The 18,309-nt window shown below is 40.2% G+C and overlaps 1 protein-coding gene across 19 annotated transcripts in view; it reads left to right on the top strand.

The window, feature by feature from the left end:
* The window catches only part of MCTP2 (multiple C2 and transmembrane domain containing 2), a 147,486-nt gene that overhangs the window by 47,544 nt on the left and 81,633 nt on the right, over positions 1–18,309 (top strand). For 17 of the 19 annotated variants that reach the window (XM_065076637.1, XM_065076634.1, XM_065076636.1 and 14 more), the window contains 5 exons: positions 34–96; positions 1,276–1,384; positions 14,718–14,860; positions 15,672–15,748; positions 16,987–17,098. In XM_065076637.1, the coding sequence (XP_064932709.1) occupies positions 34–96; positions 1,276–1,384; positions 14,718–14,860; positions 15,672–15,748; positions 16,987–17,098 (504 nt within the window). Of the gene's footprint in view, positions 1–33; positions 97–1,275; positions 1,385–14,717; positions 14,861–15,671; positions 15,749–16,986; positions 17,099–18,309 lie in introns of those variants that run through there. The other 2 variants (XM_065076651.1, XM_065076652.1) reach the window with 2 other exon arrangements.

Raw genomic sequence — 18,309 nt, forward strand, 5'->3', positions numbered from 1 at the left:
TATTGTCTAATTCGTTGTATTTATTTTTTATAGTACCCTTGTGGAGAAATGGATCTAGACTCTTCCGTATCATCTCAAATTTTTAATGATCAGATGGTAAGTCCTTTCATTTTAAAGCATTTTGAAATTTCATCAGAAGCACGATTTATTTCAGTTTTAGGTTCTTTGCTTCTTACAAGTTTAAAAACCCAGCAGGTGAAGAAGCATTCCACAGATTTCTTCAGTGAGGTTTTTTGTTTGTTTGTTGGGGTTGGTTTGTTTAGCAGTGGCTTTGTGGTTGTTTGTTGTTTTTTATTATTGTTTTATTTCTTTTTAGTATTGCAAAGCAGTTGCTAATGTTTTAAATAGATCCAAATGTTCCGGGTTTTTTTTTGGTTTTGTGTTTTTTAAAGTAGTCTCTGATCTCCATGTTTCACTGGTAACTGGTGAAGACATTAGCATAAATACTCAACTAACAACCCGGGAATAAACTGGATTAAAATGAAGACGGCAAATATCTTAATAATTGCTGTAAGGTTTGATGGACACACAAAAAAAACAGTCTTAGGGCCGTGTGGAAAGACACTGACGGTTTTGATATGTGCTCTTCTCATGTAAAGCATATTTGCCTATTTTGGATGAACTTTTCTATTAATACCTTTTGCCCTCTGACAACCTCTCAAGTGCTGTCCAGAAGCTGTTTTCACTGAGCGCACCAGTTGGATGATGGTGATGATGCTGAGGTGTGTAACCCTGTCTGCATCTCTGATGAACAAGAATCCTTTTGAGTATGCAACTGCAAAACCTCACAGCTTGTGTTGCCCATTGCTGCGTTTTGCCCTTTTATAACTGTGTGAAGAACTGCTGTCCTTTAGTAGCTATGAGAAATGTGCACTTCCTCCTGAGGCCATTAGATGAGTGCAGATAGACTTGATCCTTATGGGTTACTTCCAACTTGAGATATCTATGAATGCACAAGAAACAGCTAGAAAACAAACAAACAAACAATGTACTAAGTTGGTAGGATTTGGAAACTGTGTGCATGCATTTATGATTGTTATTACCACTCATTTTCAGGTCTAACCCTTCTTGTGTTACCCTTTGCTTTGTTGAACATACCTGATGCTGATAATTAGCTATTTGCATAATGAAACAAAGTCTGGGAAAGAATTTTTTTTTTCTTTATGTAAAAGGTTGCCCTAAGGAAAGATGAGAACTTTGTCTCTGCGAAACACCTGCTTTGTTCAGAGTCCACTTCAGGAGATGTGCAGTTGTGACCAATTTCTTTGTTCTTAGGCTCTAGAGGAAGCCAACAATTGCTTGGGTGACCTGCCCAGCCCCTTTGCCTACCTGCTGACCATCCACCTGAAGGAAGGCCGGAACCTGGTTATCAGAGATCGCTGTGGTGAGCCCCACATTCCATCTGATTTCCTTCAAAATTCCCCCAGCTCTCTTTTCACTGACTTCACTTTTGCAGCAGTTGGCTTCTTATCTCTGATGCAACAAGTCATTGACTTGTGTCCGTTGCCCATGTCAGAGCACTGGACGGTTGAGTTTATCCACCTTAGGTACACGGAGGAGGGAGCTGCCGTCTGCTTGCTGCTCCTCCTGTGCAGCTGCAAGGCAGCGCATTGGCTGGCTTAGCATCTCTGTCTGTTCAGGAACTGCAGAGTCGTTCATCTGGAGAAATTCTCTTTGAGTTCAAAAAAAATAAGCCAGAGAGTATTTTGAATTTAATTAGATAGTGGAGCTGCTAGAGGAGTGATTTTTGAGTTGTCTGTAAAGATTTTCATAAAAGGGAAACCATAGGAGCAGGGCTGTAAGCCAACAGTCCCCTCTCTAATCTGGGATGTAATTTAAGGATGACAACATTAAAAAAAAATCCACTCCCAAATGATGTATCAAATAAAGTAGAAAGGATTTGGGGATTCCTGGAAAAACTGTGTGAAAGTGCCTGCTGCTAGCCCGGCTTTTTGGGCTGTTGCAATGGGGAGTAAAAGTGCCTACGAGCAGCCAGTTGGTAGTTTCTCTGCTTGCCTGTCCTGCCAGAGACTCTGCAGGGGCTTGTTGGGCTCTGCAGCAACAGCTGCTTCAGGGCCTTTGACCTGAACCTGTCAGAAAGCTCTTCCATATGTCCAGTCTTTCTGCATTTTAGATTTATTTTTTGTTTTTGGTTTTTTTTTTTTCTGCATGTTGAAATGGTTCTGATACTTTTGCATTGCAAAATCTATGAGCAGTTTCTTTGAGGTGAAGCAATAAGGTTTATTCATACAGGTTTAAAGAAAATAAGCTTGCACAGCCTAAAGGCCTGCGAAGATTTGCATCTGGAGGGACATGTATGGATTTAGAAACCTTCTTATATGCAGTGCTTTTTGAGATTTCCATTATCTATTATCTCGGTTAACTTTTCCATGCTGGTTTTTCATGTCTTCACCAAACAGTAACTCTTGGCCAAGTGTTTGCTACTTTTTCTTTCCAGCTTTTAGAAGGAGTGATGGAATACTTAGGTTAAGGTGTTTTTCTCTTTAAACAGAAGCGTGTATTTCCTGACAGTGTAGCAGTTCATCAGATTTACTAGCAAGCTGCACAAGCCAGGGCACATCCAGCTGCCTGTATGGAAAAGATGCTATAAGTGAGCAATTCCAGCAGAGTGGTATTTCTAAAGAAGACAAAGCATAGTTTGCTCTAGGCTGTGTTTTGTTTTGTAAGAAAGCAAATGCTTTTCTCAGTGGAGCATTGGACAACACAGTGAAAACATAGAAGTAAGGGGAAAAAAAGCATTTTGATGATCACTCTTGCTTTATGGCATATGACTGCTCATTTATGAGACTGAGTATGCAAGGTGATGCATCCTTCCATAAAATTTGTGGGTTATTTGGTTTGCTGTTCCTCAGTCACCATCATGTTGCAGTGGTGGGTCCTTAAAAAAAACAAGCATGCTGCTGTTGCCCTGATGCACATCTGTGCGCATCTTTATAGGTCTCTGCTGTCCTACCAGCTACTTAGGATCTTTGTGTGATATTTAGGTCTTAACTGCAGCCAGTGTTTCTTTGCAACGTGCTTTTAAAAATGGGAAGTTGTCAGCTTTGCTCATCTCTCCAACATGAGAAAAATGCAGAGAAAACTTGTGGGCTGGGAGAATGTGATGTCCCTCCTCTTCCCCCATCACCTACTCTGAATAATCTGAATACAAGAACATGTTGTCTGCACCTGGTGTATCCTGTAAGTCAGACTGCAGATTGGGCTAGAGGCCAAGTCATCCTCATTCACATTTTGGGAAGAGCAAACCCCTATAGCTACCCAAGCAATGCTGCCTGGCACAGCTGGGAGAGGGTTTCAGGCCCTTTTCACAGAATCACAGAATGTCAGGGATTGGAAGGGACCTTAAAAGATCATCCAGTCCAATCCCCCTGCCGGAACAGGAACACTTAGATGAGGTTACACAAGAAGGTGTCCAGGCGGGTTTTGAATGTCTGCAGAGTAGGAGACTCCACAACCTCCCTGGGCAGCCTGGTCCAGTGTTCTGTCACCCTCACTGAGAAGAAGTTTCTTCTCAAATTTAAGTGGAACCTCTTGTATTCCAGTTTGAACCCATTACCCCTTGTCCTACCATTGTTTGTCACCGAGAACATTCTGGCTCCATCCTTGTGACACTCACCCTTTATATACTTGGAAACATTAATAAGGTCACCCCTCAGTCTCCTCTTCTCCAAGCTAAAAAGACCCAGCTCCCTCAGCCTTTCCTCATAAGGGAGATGATCCACTCCATCATCTTTGTTGCCCTGCGCTGGACTCTCTCCAGCAGTTCCCTGTCCTTCTGGAACTGAGGGGCCCAGAACTGGACACAATATTCCAGGTGTGGTCTCACCAGGGCGGAGTAGAGGGGAAGGAGAACCTCTCTGACCTACTGACCACCCCCCTTCTAATACACCCCAGGATGCCATTGGCCTTCCTGGCCACAAGGGCACAGTGCTGGCTCATGGTCATCCTGCTGTCCCCAGGACCCCCAAGTCCCTTTCCCCTACACTGCTCTCTAATAGGTCGTTCCCCAACTTATACTGGAACCTGGGGTTGTTCCTGCCCAGATGCAAGACTCTACACTTTCCCGTGTTATATTTCATTAAATTTTTCCCTGCCGAACTCTCCAGCCTGTCCAGGTTGCAACGAGGCACCTGGAGATCTCCAGTGGGTGATGCTGAGTTGCTGGTCCTGTGTTGGAGTTTGAAGCCTCCTCTGGTCAGTCTTGTGTGAGCAACTGTGAAAGTGCTTTGGTTGGGTCACAGTGGTGACAGAGTTCATAGGTAGGAGTAGCACTGTCCTGCATTTATTCAAATAAAGTGGTCATGCCCAGCAGTAACTGCATGAAGTGGCAATTGCACTGATGGAAACTGTAGCAAACAATTACCTTGCAAATATAATAGGCCCAGGCAGGATCTCTCAGCAAAGCATATTTTAATAACGATTTTGCAACATCGAGTGTTCTACCTAAAGGCAGGTACACAGAACAGGGCAAAAAGCCCCTGTTTATATTCCCTCAAATCCCGGCTGCAAATTCGCTCTCATGTTCAACATTGGTTGGGTACTTTAGGGTTTACAGACTACCCGACACCTGCCTCAGTTTACCTATCTCATCTAATTCTAACAACTTCCTCTGCTTATTGATTTATTAAATATATGGATTCCCAGCTCTTTGTTTACCCTTCCCCCTAGCTTAACTTTTCAAATACAGTAATCAGTTTGCATTCCGGGATTAGTTCAAAGAGACTTTGTTTTACGTTAAGGATTCGTAGTCTGTCTCTTGGTCCGTTCCCCCCAGCTGGGGTCAGGCGCCAAGTCCCCAGTTTTGCAAAAACAGCATGCCTTTGTTAAACGTTGCTTACAGAAACTAACTCCAAATGCGATGTGGGGTATGAGATATGCTCCCCAAGGAGGTGGCCGTGGCCCCAAGCCTGGCAGTGTTCAAGAAGCATTTGGATAGCGCCCTCACATGGTGTGAAATTTGAGGTTATCCTTTGCAGGACAGGAGTTGGACTCAATGGTCCTTGTGTGTCCCTTCCAACGCAGGACACTTTATGATTCTATATGCTAAATGAGAAATGTTTACATGAAAAACCACAGAGCCTGTGAGTGTAGAGTGCATGCCAGCATAAAATCACAGAATCATTCCAGCTGGTAGAGACCCTCAAGATCATTGAATCCAACCATAACCTAACTCTAGCATTAAACCATGTCCCCTAGGCATGTTTAGCCTAAGTCAGATTTAACATAAGTTTTGTACGTTTCCTAAATTATAATATTTGGTTATTATAAGTAGTTTCTCTTAAAAAAACCAAAGTCTCAAAGGAGCCATCAGACCCCTGAGTTTACATTTTTTGGGAAACCTCTCTATCTACTCAAAGACAAAGCAGACGGTACTTCAGCACAGTGCCCTGCCCTCTTCTCCTTCATGCACTTTTCCCCTTTAATTTTAATTTCCTGACAAATGTTATTTATAAGGACCTCGGGCCAAAGGCAGCGGCCCGCGGCGTGTGCTGCTGGTGCCCCCTCGCGGCCGATCCCAGCGCTGCCGTGGCTGTTTTATTATTATTATTTTGATTTCCTTTTATTAACTTTTTTTCCGGGGGTTTGGTGTTTTTTGTTTGTGTAGGGGTTTTTTCTTGGTGTTGTTTTTTGTTCGTTTGTTGTTTGTTTTGTTGTTTTGTTTGTTTTGGTTTTTTTTTTTTTGTATATGAGAGGAAGATATGCTCAAATCTCCTGTACTCTTACAGTGCAGGAAAAATGAATGCAAATAATTATTTCTTTTTCTGTAATCCAAATAGATCTCCACAAATATAAGAAAATATTTTTATATGATGATTTTGGATTATCAGGAAATATGTGTATTTTCTAAATTAACAAAAATGGCTATACATTTTAAATATACTGACTCTGGTGAGACTTCATGTATATGTGCTGTTGTCTGTGTGACCACAAATATATAGGTGCACACAATAGGAATAACACAGTACAAGGACTGATTATGGAATATCAAAAGGGACATGGTTTAGTGGTGAACTTGGTAATGTTAGTTTTACAGTTGGACTCGATAATCTTAATGGTATTTTCCAACCTAACTGATTCTATGCCTCTGTGTACTTGAACTTCAAGCAGACAGAGGGAAGTCCCTAGTACTGGCACAGTGTCTTTGTTTCTGCCTCTGTTTTGTCCCAGTGTAAGAAGTACCTCTCTATATGTATATGTAAGCATATAAAAAGAAATCTAAGGTGTGTGTCAAAGGAGAAGTATTTCTGCCATTGGAAACAGCTGTTGCTGGAAGCTCCTGGGTCTGCTTGGCGAATTCACAGGGCTGTCTCTGAATTTACTCATTAGATGCTTAATGGTTATTAAATAGGAATTGATTACACTTGGCACAGTAAAGGTGAGGGGTAGTTCTGCTGGTAACTGCAGGCTTGAAGACCAACATGCGACTTTAGTTTTTCCCAAACTTTCCAGGTATTTGTCCAGATTTTTTGACTCACTGTGTACTGTTCTTTTCAGGATATGTTCCCTTTGGTGTGATTTAAATTCCTACTTTACTAGATTTTTATAACCTCCCCTCCCTGCTTCATAATGTTATCCCTGTTAACATCTCCTGTTTTCTGCTTTTTTTTTGTTTTTTTCCACCTTTAGCATCTTGCATTGTTTTTTTGCCAGCCTGTTGTGTCTCTCCAGTCCCAGACTTTGTGTAGCTCTTTCCTTGTACCTGCTCTTTATAGAGAGGGTGCAGCGCATCAGCCCAGGAATCTGGCTCAGCTGCACGTTCTACCTTTTGCTTCTTGTAGAGTACAAAAGCAATGCAGGACAAAAAATCAGATTTTTAGTATTTCCTTCTCTTAATTTTTTCTTTTCTTTTTTTTTTTTTTTTTGAAGAGGAAGGTAAAGAAAAAGCCTCCATACAGCAATCCCAGTAGATGTACCCCAGCCAGGGAAGCAGAGTGCTGTTAGAGTGGGATCTTTGTTCTGATTGAACCAGAAAAATCCCTGTTTGGGTCAAAATTGCAGTTTCCCCTCTGAGGGATGAAGGATGAAAGAGGTGTTACCTGTTGATCGTGAGCTTGATTGGAGCCTCATTTTCTTGTTTCTCACTGCTTCTTGGACTCTAGTTTAACTCAGTTGTACATTAGGAACTGCCTAAGCAGATGGTGAGATGCTCTTGGCAAGTAGCATTCTCATTATCTGCATGTACCTTTGGTGCCTAATGTTAGACAGTGCGTGGGTCCTGTATTTATAGTTCTTCTAATTGATGGACCAGACACTGAAGATTGTGGATCTCTGTGGTAACTACACAGTACCAAAAGTTTGTTTTTTTGAGTACTTTGTAAAGGATTACTGTCACTAGATGACATGATATGTCATGGTGACAGCAAGGAGTGTTTGATCTGTGTAGCTTTAGTACTGTAAGTAGTAAGAAAGCAGAGATATGTGTTAGTAATTGAACAGATGTCTGTGGATTATTGGCAGTTTGCAGAATATAGAGATAATTATATGTTATTTGCCTTAAAAATATTAAGCATTTTTAATCAACAGTGTTCTAAATGTTGTCATTTTATTGCACCCTTAGTGGTTTTATGGCCTCATTGGGCGTTTTTCTGTGAGGTTCACAACTTTCAGCTCCTCATGCTTTGAACTGGGAGAGGCCAGAGCCCATTTCTACTTGCTGGTTCCCTTTCCCTGGGCAGGGTGATGCCTCATCTTTGTTTGAGTCCGTCTGATGAAATCTGGAATGTCCTGCTCCCTTATGGCTCTGAGATGCTCAGACTGTGCACGTTGCTGCCTGTATGAATCACCTTTGCAGAACTGCACACTGAGCAGCAACGTGAAGCCATAGCTGTATGGAGCTAACAAACCCACTTCTAACTGCTGTCAGGAAAAACAGAAACGGTGTTTTTGAGTAACTGTAAGGCTGAGGAGCCCCCTCCTGTTTCCGAATCCTGTACTTGCAAGATTTGAGTGTATTTTTTAGTCTGTTAAATGATGTGGTTACAATTAATATGTTTCTCGGATGTGATGTCAGCTAGTGAGTGGCAGTGGGTTTGTTTTGTTTTGGTTTTGTTTTGGTTTTTGTTTTGCTTTTTTTTTTCCCCTCAGCTACATTGTTTCAGCCTGAATTTTGTGTGTCTCTCTTTTCCACCTGGTCTTTTGTTTCCTAGATTTTCACAGGACTTTTGTACCTTGTCTCTATTTCTTTCTCTCAGGTTTCCCTTGTTGTTTCCTGTTCCTGCAGTTGGGTTTTGCTCTCCTTTTTTTTTTATTTCCTCTCGTGATACAGTCAGCTGAACATGTGAAGGCAGCAGGGTGAGTTGCAGAGTACAGAACGTGCTGGCACCTATTCTGGGTGCATCTTTCCTCCCCCATTCAGAGAACATCGTCATCTGCTCTCACATCTACCACCACCCACTGCCAAAGCATCCTGGTGGGCTCACGGAGCTGGTAGGGACTATGCCAAAGCGCAGTCTCCCAAGGGCAAAATAAAATGAAAGAAAAAACACAAAATAAACACATACTTTTAATTTTAAGCAGCAATGAACCTGCAGTTGCCCACCACCCAGAGCTCTGGGGTATCCGCTGCCTGGGTCCATGCTGATGTGGGGATGCTGGAGGAAGGGATGGGTTTGTGCTGTGCTGGGTGTGTTTTCAGCTTTAGAGCAAGTTCATTGTTTGAAAGCAAATGCTCAGAGCAATTAAGCTGAATCATTCCCTGCAAACACGCTGATTAATTCAGACTTTCTCTGTTTTCAGGGTATCTGCAATTAGATCATTAGTCCTTCAGATTTATTAATTATTGAGATGTATTAGGCAACTTTTCACACTTTTTGAAAGGCGTAATCATGGCTAATTTACAACTGCTAAGAATTTGAATGGCGCTGGTTACTTTGATGTTTTCTGGATCCTGTCTAGCTCCGCATACAAGGGCTTGTGCTGTGGGCGTTTGTCTGCCCCAAGTCCAATTTTTGGAAGTGCAACGTGTGCGGCTGAAACTTTGCCCTTATACACAGTGATCCCTGCAAACCTCCCGCCTGGGCCGGCCGTGGGAAATGAATGCACAGAGATAGGCACCTCAGGAAAATAGAATGAGTTCAAACAAAAGCAATGAATCCATTATATGCCTAGCCACCTTTGGTTAATTAATGTTAAATTAAGAAATATAGAGATGGCAGCACTAGAAGAGCACACATAGGGCCCAGAGAATGCATGCGACTCTTCTTCGGTAAATAACTGTAATTTAGATAACTGATTTCTTAAACTGATCAAGCTCTCTGTTGGTTTATTTTCCCTTGGAACGTATTGGTGATGCTTGTTTCCAGGCAATGTTTCACTTCCATCTGGTCATGTAAAACAAGCTGGGCATGAAACTTTCCAAAATTACCTGAATTTCCTGCCAGCAGAATGCTTTTTTTTTCCAATTTCCCCTTTAAACCTCGATCTCAGCTATTTCAGTACAAGGATATAGTGTTGTTCCACTTAAAAAGCAAAGTGTGTTTTCCATTTTAAAAAGTATTTTTCTCCTTGTTATAAATAACTCTAGTAATTCTATTTCTAGGAAGATTTCAAGGAATTTATTATTTATGTGCGTATAAAATAAATCCTTCATTTCCTTCTTCAGATTAAAATTTAGGTTTTTAACCAAAATTTAAGATGGCCCAGGTTATATTTCACACTGGTCTTTAATTTTTCAGGATTTTAAGGCAACTTGGTGGTAATTTTTATTTATTTATGTGACAAGATTTGTTTCACATGGTATATTTCCAGTAAGTTTACTCCTATAAAATAGTGTGTGGCTTGAAATGATATCGAGTCTTCTGGTCTGTGTGTGGTGGTCTTTTTTTGTTTCCTAATTATGAAGCAAGTGTGCAACAGTATTAAACACAGTCGATGATGCATCTCTCGGTAGCTGCTAGAGGGCGGCAGTATCCATTTAAAAACACCATTAACAGTTTCTTGGGCTACTAAAGCCTCTGCTGCTGCTGTGTCCCAGGAACGTCGCTCACTGAAGCTTGCTCAGATTTTAGCTGATGTTTGATCAACCTACACTCGTTGCTTTTCAGTGCGAGTGAAAGAAAATAGAAGTAAAATTGATATTACAGAAATAAATTAAATGGAGTGTCGATATTGAGGTACATATTCTTTCTCTAATGAGAAAACAGGAGCAGCTGATGGAATTATTTTTTTAGAGGTCATCCTTTTTTTTGTTCTCACTGGATTTATTTTAGGTTGAGCAGCAGATAACCCTGCTAATTTTGTATATTTTGTCCATATATTTTTTTGTGTGAGAATCTTCTTGTCATTGTGTAACTTCTGAATTAACATCAAACCATCACACCTTGCTTTTGCAACCAGAGGAGTATTTTTCTTTGGGCTAAATTCTCAAATGATTTCAAGAGTAATCAGTCTCTTTGTGTTACCCACTTGACACATGGCTACAGCTGATGTGACCGAGATGAACAGGTTTAGACCTTGCATTGCAGAACAGCCTGGGTGCATGTGGTTAAAAGTTGACTTAGTTGCCTTCACTAGGAAATGTCTGCTGGAAATGTTTGTTTATTTGGTTTTTAGTGGCCTAGCTGCTTCAGAAAAGGAATATGTGCCTGTCATGTTTAAAGGAAAATTGCAAGAAAAACCCCAACATTTTTTTGACTCGTTAATCTCTAAAATCACTAGGCACTTTTTAAAAAAGTTATACTCTTTGGGTAGGTTATAGATTGTTGTGTGTCTCTAATAAATATCTTTTAATACTCTTTCTTATCTTGAATTCAGAAGCTTTCAGGCGTTGAATTCAAATGCAGTTAATAATTTTCAGTCTGTGCTGTTTGTCCCATCAGCTGCAGCTTGTCCACCTGTATTTCTTCTCCTTCCCTGTCTCTTTTTTAACCTGTTTTGGCCACCTAGATGCAATCTGGGGCATCCTAAAGAAAAACAGAAATGGGCAATGCTGGCCCAGGGAGGTACAGGAGCTTTGTCAACATGAAAAAAGGACAACAAAGCTGGTGGAGGGTCTGGAGCACAATTGTAGGAGGAGCGGCTGAGGGACCTGAGGGTGTTTAGCCTGGAGAAAAGGAGACTGAGGGGAGACCTTATCACTTTCTACAACTACGTGGAAGGAGGTCGTAGCATGGAGGGTGTTGGTCTCTTCTCCCAAGTAGCAAGTGATAGGATGGGAGGAAATGGCTTCAAGTTGCGCCAGAGTAGGATTAGGTTGACTATTAGGAAAAATTTCTTCACGGAAAGGGTTGTCAGGCATCGGAACACGCTGCCTAGGGAAGTGGTGGTGTCACTATCCCTAGAGGTGTTTAAAAGACACATAGATATTCTTAGGGATGTGATTTAGTCACTGTGTTAATTTAACAGTTGGACTCAATGATCTTGAGTATCTCTTCCAACCAAAGCGATTTTATGGCATGGGGGAAGCCTTGAAAGCCCCGAAATGGACTGTGGTGCTGTGTCCACCCCCATCATTTCTCTCCTGGCCATCCAGATCCACCCCAGCAAACACCACTGAGCCCCCATGCATTGTGGTTCCCCCTGTGGAGGTGAAGGTCCATCTGTTTGCCATCGCGGAGATGCCAGCCCGTCATTTGTATGATCCCACACTGCCGACCCCTCTCCCCTGCCTGCCTAGTTGAGATGTTCCCCCTCTGACAGCCCGACAGCCCAGCACCACCGCCACCCCCGCCCTGCCGCAATTATTTTCCTGAACAATTAATGCCAGTACTAACTTGACACCTTTTCCTTGTTTGGCTTTTGTAAACCATCATCCCTTTTTCTATTAATTCCCTGCATTAATATTTTCTTTTTGCGCAAGTGCCGCTGTTCACCCGTGAAACGGTTTGAACATTATGTAGCTGTCAAGCCAGCGAGGGATTACCCGGCGTGCCTTGCCAGAGTAAGTGACACCACTGAGGCCCTGGGTTGAGATGTTTATTTTGAGAGTAAGCTGACAAGCATGAAGGCCTGATCCCAGAGTGGCAATCTTATTTAATTAAAGGCCTCTCTTTATTATAGCTTTTCTCCCCTCTTGCTGTTTTTTATGTATTTATATATAAATATCTGTATTTTTATATAAATATCTATATTTATATAAATATATATTCCTTTTATGTACATATAAATGTTTTTATATTAAAAATATATGTAAAATATGTAAATATAAAGGAAGACATTATGTATTTATATATATATATATATATATATATATATATATGAGAATGATTGTCAAAGCCTAGCTTATGTGAGCAGTGCTGGGCAGCCCTTCCCCCTCCATGATTTTCCTTTACTGTAAACCAACCTGGAAAGCTTTCAGAGTAATAATGCAATTGGGATGCTTACTTAGCTATAGTCTTCTTGCTTCCCATCTTGGAGAAAGGTCTTGGAGTTTTACATTTGCAGATATTGAACCTGCTGGTTTTTTGCTTTCTCTATCTTCTCTTTCTGTCTCTCTTTTTGGGTTTTGCCCTTGTTCATGGGTTCTCTGTACCAAAAGCAGATGAGTTATGGACATAGACCACACCAGCCTCTGTCTCCTTTGTGCTTTTGTTTCATCAGTTGCTTTCCTTGTCTCCTCCAGTTGCTATTTCATGCACAGAATAAGTCATACATATTATTGTTACTATTATTGTTATTTTTAATAATGGTTTTTGCTTCTGCTTATCCTGTAATGAAAGGACTGTTATCTATTTTTTTTTTTGTCTTTATTTAATTTTTTTTTTTTTACTTCTTTTTAAAGGAGAGAGTAATTGGGATCTTTAGAGCTCCTAGGGAGTAACGCTAAAGAGCTTGGTGCTGTTGTTTCTCAAGTTCTGCATTGTCTGAGGGCTCCTGCCCGTGTTGTGGGACTGCGATTTATCTGTGTGTTCCCACTCATTGTGGACAGCGTGCTGGTTTTAAGCGGTACATTTTATGTAAGAGGATAATTGTAGTTCTGAGAAGTAGTCTAGTGAAAAGTCTAGTCCTAACCCACAGAAAACAATGAGAAGCTGCCCTCTGGCTCCCCTGGCTTTGGATCAGGCCCGTATTGTTATTCTTTCTTAGAGCACAAGGAAAATAAATGTGGCTAAGTTTGCAGTCTTTTTCACAAAAAAGGGTTGATTTCGGCAATTAGTATTTAGGAAAAAGATCAGCTGCAGGTAGTATTTGAAAACCAATGGATATTTTCCTTCTCTGCATGGAACACCCCTTACGTGCAGAATTAGCCAGGACTCTAGGACTCTTCCCTTTTGAAATTAAAACAGAACAAAAACTTTCTATAATTCTTTAAAATAATTCTGTATGTCCTAGGGACACAGTTCTTCACAGTACTATGTAATTACAAATAGATGCTAACACATACCTATTTTTTAAGGAGTCCAAGTCTGTCTTCACATAACACTGAGGAGAGCTTTGCATATTTCAATATGGATTTTCACATTCTCTCTGTTTCACCAGACTACTGAAAAGACTGACTACTGGTCTTGCACTGTGTCATTCTGAACTGCTATGTGTTTGTCGGCCAGTATCTTGGTGGGAATCACTGGGGACAGGCTCAGATTTTGTTTTTCTTCCTGAAAATGTGTAATCTGGTGTAGGAGTTGTTTTTTGCTTACCAGTAACCCACACTGCAGGCTGGGGGGCAGCCAGGACCCTTGTGTTAGCTGTTATTCTTCTTATGAAATGAAACTGTTAGGAGGGAAGTTTAATTCAAAATATAAGGTAAAATACAGACAATATTTAATGTGACAGATGAATGGCATCTGGGATCAGTTAATTGTATATGCTGCTACACATCACTATTTTTCTTTCCTGTATTTGCAGATTGTAAGATTTTTTTTTTTCACGTTACCAAATCAACAACCTGGTTAAATCTTTGTCTGCCTTGTTCCTCTTTTGTTTGGTGTCTTGGAGTTAGTGCAGATGCTACTGGTTTAATAACAATAATGAAAAGTTGATTCCCTCTTCTCTTTTCCTTTGACAGCTGCAAGTCTTTCTGTTGCTGCCGAGTGGCATGAGCCTGATGCTCTGTCCATGGACATCTGCTCCATAAAAATTTAGAACATTATTGCCATGGCAAAATGTGCCATTTGGATTAAAAAAAATGTGTTACCTGAATATTGTTTGTTGTCTTTACAGGCTCTATTCTGCGTGTGTTTTTTATACTGAGCTGGTGAATAGTGTCAGGATTTTTTCACTGAAACTTAAGATTTGGTTTTAAGTAAATTGGCAAGTGACACCAGCGATGAAATCCTGATGGGTATTTTAGCTATTGTTCCTGGTTTCCTTGGAGCTCCTATCCAAGTTATGATTATTTTGAGTTTTGGTCTTTTTATTCATTCAGAGTCACAGGATCACATTTTCTGTCCTCCACTGTCTGTATTGTTAGTTGGCCTGTAAATTGTCCTTTATCTCTGCTTCTGTTTACCCTTTTCCCAAATTAAAATATTAACTAAATTACTAATGAATAATTAACGTTCTTTAACAATACCACAGTAGAGATCAAGCAAACTATGAAGAATTTTTGTTGCCTGCTTTCAGACAACTTTCTGGTTCTGTTCAATACATTTCCTATATAAACTAGCAATTTTTATATAAGTAATTAAGTATATGTATGTATGTATATGGTAAGCCATTACCATTTATTATTGTTATTTATTGTTTTATTAAAGTATAATTTAAGAGTGTGGGGTTATGTGGGGGCAGTGCTAATCTATTTTTTTTATTAATTATCACAGGTACAAGTGACCCATATGTGAAATTTCAGCTGAATGGGAAAACTCTCTATAAAAGTAAGGTCGTCTACAAGAACCTCAACCCGGTTTGGGACGAGACTGTTGTGCTGCCTGTACAGACCCTAGATCAGAAACTCTGGATCAAGGTGAGTTTTGGTTTTAGGGTTTTGAAACATGGGTAAATACTTTTTTTTTTTTTTTTTTTAAAGCAATTATTTTCAGCTCTAGAAACATATTGATTTTTATTCACTGTAGCAGTGTAACATAGAACATGATCCAGTTTAAGAGTTTCAGCAATTTCAAATTAAAATGCACATATGTCTTTTCCAGATTTTACTCCCATGTTTTACTTTCCATCTGCAAAAAGCCCAAGTTGAAATAAAACTCCTTGACTGGATATATTTAAAACTGCGGAGCTAAATTCTGCTCGCTCTTACTGTGATTGTGCAAACTCAGTGAAATCAATCGCGGTTTCATAAGCACGCGTTAAGAGTGTAATTTGGCTGGCTTGAATGGAATTATTACCTGCGATGCCACCGTGACAAGTAGCAAAGCTTTTTCTCATTATGAGTAACGTTACAGTTACCAGAACTGCGAGCTACCAGTTGTGAGCACTAATTGCTAAAACATCTGCAGCCAGAAGTACCTGATTTTTGTGCAGCGTTTCATTATACTATCGCGCAGAGCATAAAGGAACAGGCACAATCCATAGCAGCACACATGTCTCTGTTTACATAATATTAAGAAGATACTTTCAAAATGCTGTTTAAATATTTAGTTAAAAATACAAATTAAAGCAGGGAGATGGTAAATTACCCCTGAATTATATCTAAGCCTTGATCTTTCAAATAGGAAATTGAACTGTGAAAGGGCTTAAAATATCTGTTCTTTTATGGGCTGGGATAAAGCTGGCTTATAATGTGAAAATTATAAATATTTGTTTTATTTTGCTACCAGGTGTATGATCGAGATTTAACGTCATCAGACTTTATGGGTTCGGCATTTGTAGCACTCACCGAACTTGAACTCAATAGGTAATACATTTGTTTAATTAAAGGTTGTTAACGCAGCTTAATTGAGAAGCATAGAAAAATAATTAAATGCTTTTGCTCTAGCTTGAAATTTATCTGTTCATGAAAGCTTATTTTGATAGGAGGGTGGGGAGCACATTTAAAAAAAAATAAAGAAGAAAAAAAAAAAGAAATTGCCTGAGAAATCCTGTGCACGTATGTTTTTATCCAGTGTTAGGTTTAGGATTCAGGTCCAGCCTGGGTGAGCCCAGTTCAGCAGAAGGAGCCCTTTTAATTTTCACAACTAGAAATAAGACCAAGAATTCCTATACGTGGTGTTGTTTAGGGAGAGCTACCCCAGAGTAATTTATGGAGGTGGAGAAGATTGAGACCCCTTCTTTGCCCCAGATAGCATGGGGTGCCTTTTTCCGTGTCTAACAGGGCTGGGGAGCGGTTTGCCCGGCTGCAAGCACCCCGTTTCCAGCCTCCCCCCGCAGCCACCCGTCCCCCCTCTGCTGCATCTGGCCCTGATTTAGTGCAGAGGCAAGTCCTGTGCCTTTTGTCTGCTGCTGCTGGGGCTCAGCGTGGATTTGGAAGCCAGGAATTCAAGTTTGAGTTCTCTCTTTTATACTCATTCCCTGTGTGACTCTTTTTATTGTTTGTTTGTTTTTGAGAGAGAGAGTTATCCCTGTGTGAGTATATTATAGCTCCCGTGGCTGTTGTATCCAAATTTCTAGAAAGCTTAATGAATGAAATTTATAGGAATGTTAATGAATTAAATTTCTAGAAACATTAATGGATTTATTCCTGAGATACTACTAGGTAAATATCAGTATTCCCGCTTTCAGACAGGGAACTGAGTCATAGAGGGAGATGAAACGTGGGAAGGGGTAAGGCAGAATAGATATATCCAAAGTCAAATCCCAGCCATTTATGTTAGAAAATTCACTTGGATGAGTTTCACTGTCACTGTTCTTCTCTGTGAAGTGGAGGTAGTCGTAACTTAATTCTGTGTGTATCTGCATACGAAGAGTTATGAGTATTAAGCAATGCTATATAAACACTATGCTGTGTTATTAAAAGGGGGGCTGTATTTTGTCAGAACTGAGAAACCCTTCTGATTTCCCATTTTAACATTTAAACTCAATATTGGGAATTTCAGCCAAGAAGCTGAAATTTGCACAGCTCAGTATGACCTTTAATAATGAACTCGGGTTAACTGGAATCAATAAATGCATGCTTTTTTTTTTTTTTTATTGTAGAACTACTGAACAGGTTTTAAAACTGGAAGATCCCAACAGTTTAGAAGACGACATGGGAGTGATTGTGTTAAACTTGAGTCTAGCAGTGAAGCAAGGAGACTTCAAGAGAAATGTAAGCGGCTTAGGAAATCAAATTTAAAGCTGGAATGTGTAGGGGGGCACAAAAAATATCTGGCAATATCTGATTTGCTGGGTATTGCCACCTTTATTTTCATCCTCTGAGACTCAGTATTGAAATTGAGATCTATCATAACTTTAAGAGAAGTCCCAGTTTTAACGGGTAGAAGTTGTGTGGACGTCTGTAGCTGGATGCTGCTCTCTTGTTGCTGTGATGTGCGCTGTGGCAGAGCTCTCTGGGTACCAGAGGTGTTGTATCCATCACCACGATGTGCAGGTTGCTGAAGTGAACCCCTCAACCACAGCTGCTGGGATTGCTATTCCAGGGCAGACTATTTTCTGACTTCCACCTAGGAGTTTAGATTTAAGCACTTAAATAATCACTTTTTTTTTTTTTCCCCTTTTTTCTTGTCAATGAAAAAACAAATCTTTGTGAAATCTAAAAGCAGAAATTTGATGTTAAAACTTCAATTGCACCAATCCTGCAGAAAAGCACACTGGCTGAGAGTGCTTGTAAAAACCCTGATTGTGCCACTGACAGTTTTGTGGCTGAGTGCAACAGAACTTGGCTCCTGATGCTGAAATACGGTGCATTTAGTGATGCTAGAAACCCAGGAGAACTTGGGCAGAGACTGGGAACACCACAGCTGAAGCTGATAGCTTTTGAATTTCAGGTCCTGCACATGTTTTTTTGCTTTTGTTTTCGTCTTTCAAGATTCCTAGTAGTGTTTTACATAGAGTGTGAGGCGTACCTGTGCTAGTGAATTCATCCTGCTCCCGTCCAGCAAGAGGTGGGGAAAAGCCAAGATCAGGCATTTACTTGGACTGGCTTGAAAACTAGAGCTAATTTTAAATGTATATAATAAATACGTATAGAGAAAAATCTTCCTACAAGTCTTCTATAAAGTCTAGTATGAAAGTTACTGTTTACAGCTCATCATTGAATTATAGGTAAGGAATTCCAGTCTGAACAAGATTATTTATAGAAACATAAATGTTTCAATGGGATCAAAAGCAAAATAAGAAAAAGCTAATGTGAGATGTCTGCTGTTCATTATTTATTTTTAAAACAGTTGCCTTTTTGAGAATTTAAAAATCTCAATATTAAGGTAATTGTAGAGTTATTTCTCCCTCAGTATGTGATTATTTAAGAGCTTAATGACATAATTCAGAAATCTGTTGTTGCATTTACATACCTGTATTATG

Source organism: Columba livia, chromosome 11, assembly GCF_036013475.1.
Source record: "Columba livia isolate bColLiv1 breed racing homer chromosome 11, bColLiv1.pat.W.v2, whole genome shotgun sequence".
Classification (NCBI taxonomy): domain Eukaryota; kingdom Metazoa; phylum Chordata; class Aves; order Columbiformes; family Columbidae; genus Columba; species Columba livia.